Genomic DNA, 7,477 nt, shown 5'->3' on the forward strand with positions numbered 1-7,477 from the left:
GGTGACTTGGACGATTTTCCTCCCTGACAACAACGTGGGTGATAGGAAATGAAGAAAGATAAGGAATCTTTGGATCTTGTGAATGAACAGCGTAAATCCAACAATATAATCAGTGAACAAGTTTTTGTATATTCTCCTCAGTCAACCCTTTTACAATGTGCTCTTATCAAAAGGTGAAGATACCATTTTTGTTCTTTATCTCTTCCTATTTATAAGGGATACTTATGAGAAACCCTAAAAAAGTACAACCGAAGGAATATTATTTCAATTCTAACTTATCCTACCGTTATTTTCATATTCCCTTTGCTCGACCTCGGCAATAATCTTTCTTAAGACTGACTCTTCACCCTCATGCCGTGGTCGGCTTAATCCTCGACCACGTCCATTTGCAGCTATAAAGATCAATCCAAATTTTGACCAATACAACTATAAACTACTCTCAATTATACATTTCGTTTGAACGCTATCCACTACAAAATAATTTCAGGCATTGAGAAAATGGATCTTAGTTAGGAATTCCAGGAGACCACGTTGGTGCTGCAACAAAACGTGATCCCAAAATTAACTAAAACACAGATTGCACTGTGCCTCACCTTTGCCTCTTATTTGGAACTCTGCTTAATGTTTGCATTCTCTGTTTAAGCTTTTAGTATAAATAATAGCATTTTTAACGTTCCCAAAACTAAACAAATAGAAAGACTGCAGTCTGATGCTACTCAATTGATACTTGTTCATTAAATTCGGCATTGCAGACACGAAATCAACATGGTATAAGCATGATATTTCAAAGTTAAAATCTTGCAATTGGAAAGCTGGATCAACAAAAGAACAAAATAAAAAGGACAAACAAATATCTTTAATTAGGCTGTTTATAGCATGCGAGTGCACAATAAACATGAGGTGGGGCTTTTGGAATCTCGAGCCTGTTTTGGCTCTCTCTGCCAATACACTCACACATCACCAACGCCATGCCAATAGCCGCTATAATCTAGAAGGCTAAAATGACTTCATTCTACTCTTCTGATACTAGGAGATCCCTGTAACCAGGTCCATAGTCCTGTGGCTAACAGATTTGTGGCTGATACTTCTAGAGTTGGCCGAACGAGTGTGCAAGGTAAGCCAGCGATCCAACCAGCGGGGCATTAATGTAAGTGGCTGGCTCCGATTGCTCATAATCTGAGCGCTGGTCTGGAAAGTTATCATGCTGGTCCGGTCCACCAACTACAGCACCCACCAGAATATTCGGGTTTGGATTCTGCGAGTTATACATGCTGAACCCCGACGAGCATTGTATCTTTGTTGGGTGCACCACCATCGATGGCAAAGACGATCCTCGATGGTGAATCCTCTGCGGGTACCTAGTCCCATATCCAACCATATACGACATTTTTAATGGATTATCTCCCAACAGATAGTCCACCTGGATGATGGTACGGAATTTTTGATTAGTATAATAGTTCTCCCAAATCCACATACTTTAAAAATGGTGCGGAATTGATTTAAGTAATTGATTCACCTACCTGCTTTTTGGCAAGATTTCGTAGCATTTTTGGCGTGACAAGAACGCCACCACAATTCACAGCCATGTGAGCGGAGGTCAAGTACTTGGCATAGGTTACCAGCAGGAAAGAGGTGGATGTCACATATTGCATGTTGCTGTCACTCATAGTGAAGAGTAGCCCTCCTGTAAGAATTTATTTTCAAACTAAGAATTATATCATCCACCAGCATTACTTGAACGGGAAATAAAGGCGAATAAGATAATAAGAGAACAACCTGGAGTATATTGTGCTTGAGACATGGGTGTCCATGGGATGACGGAGCAAATGTAGTTGTCTGCGTGACTCTTGAAATCATGGAGAGATTGAAGCTTTTGAACAATAAATGCCTGAAGATCAAAACCCCCAAAAAGAAAAATGAACTCTAAATATGAGTGATGACTGAGGCAGATATTAAAGGGTTGTCAATATTACCAGAGAAACAACATAGGAAAATAAATATTGAACCTTGGAAAGAAGAATCCTTGCTCCAACATGCTTGTTGTCCCAACAAAATGTGTTATCACTCTGGTCGGCCCCAAGGTTTTGCCCGTTTCTTTGGATATAATGTAGGTAAAAAGGGTTCTTCGTGGCTCGATGTAACCACGCAGCACCCCATAACAGCTCGTCCTTCATTTATTAATCCAACAGCCAAAAACGTTACTCCTTTAATTAAAGAAAACTCAGCTCAATCATGTTTAATATGAAGAAATCATGACATATACTAGCAAAAGAAAAAACCTGGTATCCGGAATATGAGCAATAAAAGGGGCAGACGATGTTCTTCAATCCATCGCTATAGGAACCTCTGTACTTGTCCGCAAATTCAAACACCTACAAACCAATATGAATAAATAAATAAACAGTAGGAGTAATGCTTTGCTTTCAATTTGAACTATAATTATGTGCAGAATTAATAGTGGTGTTTCTGTTTAGTCATAATTGTAACATAGACGTAATTAGCAATTAATACCCTGATGGCCCTCCTCACAAGGAGCTTGGAGTAAGTGGGATCACTTTTTCTGAAAACCAAAGAAGCAGCAGAAAGAGCAGCAGCAGTCTCTGCAGCTACTTCAGTCCCTGGAGTGTTTTTGTCAATCTTGAATACACTTCTTGGGGTGTCCATATCCTCAGGTCTCTCCCAGCAAGCATGGTCACTTCCTGCTTCCCCCACCTATTAACAACGTTTTAAGGTAAAATTTCATGAGATATTCATTATACAGAATGCAGATAATATATATGTATATATTAACCTGAACAAATATGGTGTCTGGATAGGCAGTGGCCTTGAGAAGATAGTCAGTGGCCCAGCGAACGGCTTGTCTTGCATTCTGGAGCTCTCCTTTCATCACTCCACCAAACTCAATCACACTCCATGATAGCATAGTGGTGGTGAATGCCATTGGGAACCCAAACTTCACATTGTCCCCTGCATCATAATATCCCCCAACCAAATCAACCTGCACATTCCCATAAATTTCACACCAAAAATCAATAAAAAGACTTGTCAAGTTTTGTTTATTTCAACAACTTAAAAAGGACATCCCGGTGCACTAAGCTCCCGCTATATGCGGGGTCCGGGGAAAGACTGAACCGTAAGAGTTTATTGTACGCAGCCTTGTCTTGCATTTCTGCAACAGGCTGTTTCCACGGCTCGAACCTGTAAACTTCCGGTTACATGGTGACAACTTTACCAGTTATACCAAGGCTCCCATCTTTTTAACAAATTAGCAGCTAGAAAGTAAGAGGAGCAATTCCGACGACATACATGCAATGCGGAGCCATCTGAAAGAGCGGAGTTTCTACGCCAAGTGACTCTCTGGTTAGGAGGGAGCTTGCCTGACCTCTGACCTTCAAAGAAGAGAATGGATTTGGTGAGAGCATGTCTGTAATTGTGAGAGGCATAGTGAGGATGACGGCCATGGTGGTCAGAGTGGGCACTGCAATGAAGCAGATAAGAGGCAGTGAAGCAGAGCAGAACAAGTAAAGCTAGTTTGGAAGAAGAAATGTAAAAGAAAGCCATTTGGACTGAGAGTATACACGCTACACTACACTCTTGCCAACTAACCAACAAGCAAGGCTGCAGATTCAGTAAACGAGTATCCCCTCTATTTATAAGGCAAAACAAATAAAGATGCAGCCTGTCGCAATCATTAACCCCCCAATGCAACTCCAATTAGCATTTAGTAGTAGTAACTTCTTTTGGCTTCATTTAACTAATGCTGCAGTTTTAGAGCCCGTTTGGACATACAAATTTTTTGTTTTTTTCCAAAAAAAAACTTTGAAAACAATGTTTGGTTATCCATATCTTACCAATTTTTTCAATTTCACTTAAAAATGCATTTTCAAATTTGAAAAATCGGTTCTTACCAGTTTTTCAATTGAAAATGCATTTTCACTAGTTTTAAATTTTACAAATTTACTCTATACTTTTAAAATTTATAAAATGACCCCATTAATTATTAACCTATAACTATCAACGTGTGAACCCTTTCCTTGTGATGACTACCATGTTGCTAAACAATAGCATGTTTGATTGTTTATTTCAAGTAGTATAATTAATTGGGACGGTTTTGATATTTTTTACAAGTTATGGGGTATAAATCATATTTCATGATTTTGCAAAAAAAAAAAAAACGTTTAAATATGTTGCAAAAATTATAACCAAACACAACTTCATTTTCAACTCAAATTTTAGTGAAATTGCAAATTTGAAAATTTATTTTGGAATTCATGGCCAAACGTCTACTTAATCTCTTTCTTAAATTTGGTGTCTGAAAGTGTTGTTTTATGTTTAGTCAACAATGTCATGCCAATTGGAAAAGTTGGTGGAAAGAGTTGGTGTGGATGCTAGGAGGAAGCTTCCTCCTTTGATGTCACTCATGACATCAAGAGGAGGTAGTTTGATGTCACCAATAACATCAAGGGGAGGTCTTTACCTCTATAAATAGATTCACTCCTTCATTTTTAGAAACCATCCCAAAAATAATACAATACATTGTAGTGAGTAGAGAGTTAAGAGAGAAATTGTCTTAAGTGTAATTGGGAACTCTCCCCTTCCTTTGTTAATAATAAAAAGGCAATTGTTCTCTGGTGGACGTAAGATTATTTTTATCCGAACCACGTTAAATCTTGTGTTCTTTCTTTTACGTTTCCGCTAACAATTGGTATCAGAGCAACATGATTCTTTAACGATCCAAGGAGGAAGAACAAGCAAAGATGAGTTCCATGAAGTTTGAAATTGATAGATTCAGTGGACGCAACAACTTCAATATCTGGAAGATCCAGATGATGGCGTTACTGCGGAGGGAAGGTTCAATCCATGCTATTGACGGAAAGTATCCTAAGGATATATCAGCTCCCGACAAGGAGAAGATTGAAGGGGATGCATTGAGTGCAATCCAACTATCCCTTGCACCTAACGTGCTTTGTGAAGTGAGTACGGGTACCGAAGAGACGGCCAAACAGTTATGGGAAAAGCTAGAAGGGCTATACCAAGACCGATCAGTGACAACAAGGATGTTGTTACAACGGCGTCTTCACACATTTAAGATGGGGTCAGGTACTTCGTTACAAGATCATTTAGATGCGTTCAATAAACTTGTCATGGACTTACAGATTGCAGGAATTAAAAAGGAGGAGGAGACGCTTGCATGTGCTTTGCTATTTTCATTGACTTCAGGATATCGTGATATTGAGAATTCAATGATGTATAGCAAGGAGCCTATCAAGCTTGAGCAAGTGCGGCAGGCACTTAACTCTAGTGATGTGCGGAGGCACATTGAAGGAGATAGAGATGACCAGGCAAGTGGCCTCTTTGTAAGAGGCCGGACTAGCCAACAGGGAAAGACCAAATCAAAGCACAGATCAAAGTCTCGTGTGAACAAGAAGAATACAGAGTGTTGGGGTTGTGGCAAGAAGGGGCACTTTGAACGAGATTGCCCAATGTCAAAGTCCAAGGAAAAGGCGAGTGCATCTACAGTTGAACAGGTACATAATTTTGATAATGATTATGTACTAACAACATCGTGTAATAATAATAGTAGTTATGAAAACAAATGGGTGTTAGACTCTGCTTGTACTCTGCATATGACGTTCCGAAAAGACTGGTTTAGCAGCTACGAGAAAAGTGGAGGAACCGTAGTAATGGGCAATAATGCAACTTGTGCAATAGTTGGCATTGGCTCAGTTCGGGTTCGCTGCCATGATGGAATCGTGAGGACTATTACACAAGTCCGTCATGTTCCTGATCTGAAGAAGAATTTGATCTCCTTGGGTACTCTGGATGAACAAGGCTACAGGTACATGAGCGAAGCAGGAACTATGAAGGTGACTAAAGGTTCTTTAGTCATGCTGAAAGGCAAGCTGGAGAACGGCCTTTACACATTGGCCGGAAGCACCATTGTTGGCTCTGCAAATGCATCTACAGTGCAGTTATCTAATGATGACAAGGCAAGACTATGGCACATGAGACTGGGTCATATGAGCGCACGTGGACTGGAGATGTTGAGCAATCGTAAACTTTTGGAAGGTGAGAAGATCAGCACGCTTGACTTCTGTGAGCACTGCGTTCTAGGGAAGCAGAAGAAGGTCAGCTTCAGCACTGGCAAACACAAGACAAGAGGAGTGCTAGACTACATCCATTCAGATTTATGGGGTCCTTCTAAACTTCCATCGAAGGGCGGAAAGAGGTATCTTCTCATTTTTATTGATGATTTCTCACGAAAGGTTTGGGTGTATTTTTTGAAGGCAAAAAGTGATGCTTTTGAAGCATTTAAAGAGTGGAAGATTTTGGTTGAAAATCAAATGGAGCGGAAAATCAAGTATCTTCGCACAGACAATGGCTTGGAGTTTTGCAATGAAGAGTTTAATGAATTCTGCAAGGTTCATGGGATCTCAAGACATAGGACTGTCAGGCATACCCCACAGCAGAATGGAGTTGCCGAGAGAATGAACAGAACTCTTCTTGAAAAGGCTCGTTGTATGCTCCTACAAGCCAAAATGTCCAAAGTATTTTGGGCTGAAGCAGTTCACACTGCTGCTCATATTGTCAATCGATCTCCAGCATCGGCAATTGACTTTAAGACTCCGAATGAGGTATGGTCAGGTGAACCCTCTAACTATTCATACTTACGAGTATTTGGGTGTCCAGCTTATTATCACGTTAATGAAGGAAAGCTTGAACCAAGGGCTAAGAAGGCCATATTCGTAGGGTATGTGGATGGAGTAAAAGGGTACAAACTTTGGTGTTTGTCTTTACTCAAATTTATAGTTAGTAGAGATGTCACCTTCGATGAATCCTCTATACTTGATCCCCGTAAAGTTTCCGTGGAGTTTTCAGGAAACAAGAACAACGAGCAGGTGGAGCTTCCGGTGGAGCTTGCCAAGGAAAAGGATCAAGAGACTCAGGTTAAAGATGAGTCAGAAGATGTAGGCGTTGAAGAACTTGCTGTCAATGAACCATACACAATTGCGAAGGGGAGGGAGAAGAGGCAGACACGAGAACCGGAACGCCTTATAAATCAAGCAAACTTGATTGCATATGCGTTCGTAGCTGCACAAGAAGAGATTAAAGATCTGGAGCCCTCCTCGTATATTGAAGCAACTTCTTGCAAGGATGCCGCACAATGGCGGTTAGCCATGACTGAAGAGATGGAGTCTCTTCACAAGAATCAGACATGGGTCTTAGTGAAAAGACAAAAGGGGAAGAGGACAGTTGGATGCAAGTGGGTCTACCGAAAGAAAGAGGGAATTCCTGAAGTGGAAGATGCTAGGTTCAAGGCGAGATTGGTTGCAAAAGGTTTCAGCCAAAAGGAGGGAATTGACTACAATGAGATTTTCTCTCCGGTCGTGAAGCATAGCTCAATTCGCGTGCTACTAGCATTGGTTGCACAATTTGACTTGGAGCTTCAACAGCTTGATGTCAAAACTGCTTTCTT

General features: G+C 40.5%; 1 protein-coding gene across 1 annotated transcript; it reads right to left on the reverse strand.

Moving 5' to 3' along the window:
• Positions 1-710: 710 nt before the first annotated feature.
• On the reverse strand, positions 711-3,626 carry LOC104236634 (endoglucanase 17-like). The gene is made up of 8 exons (XM_009790603.2): positions 3,307-3,626; positions 2,792-2,998; positions 2,512-2,712; positions 2,280-2,372; positions 2,007-2,168; positions 1,777-1,888; positions 1,521-1,684; positions 711-1,420 (listed from the first exon to the last, which is right to left on the reverse strand). The coding sequence occupies exons 1-8, from the start codon at positions 3,559-3,561 to the stop codon at positions 1,088-1,090; spliced, it is 1,527 nt and encodes a 508-aa protein (XP_009788905.1). The 5' UTR covers positions 3,562-3,626; the 3' UTR covers positions 711-1,087.
• Between the last annotated feature and the right edge of the window lie 3,851 nt (positions 3,627-7,477).

This window comes from Nicotiana sylvestris, chromosome 6, assembly GCF_000393655.2.
Source record: "Nicotiana sylvestris chromosome 6, ASM39365v2, whole genome shotgun sequence".
NCBI lineage: Eukaryota > Viridiplantae > Streptophyta > Magnoliopsida > Solanales > Solanaceae > Nicotiana > Nicotiana sylvestris.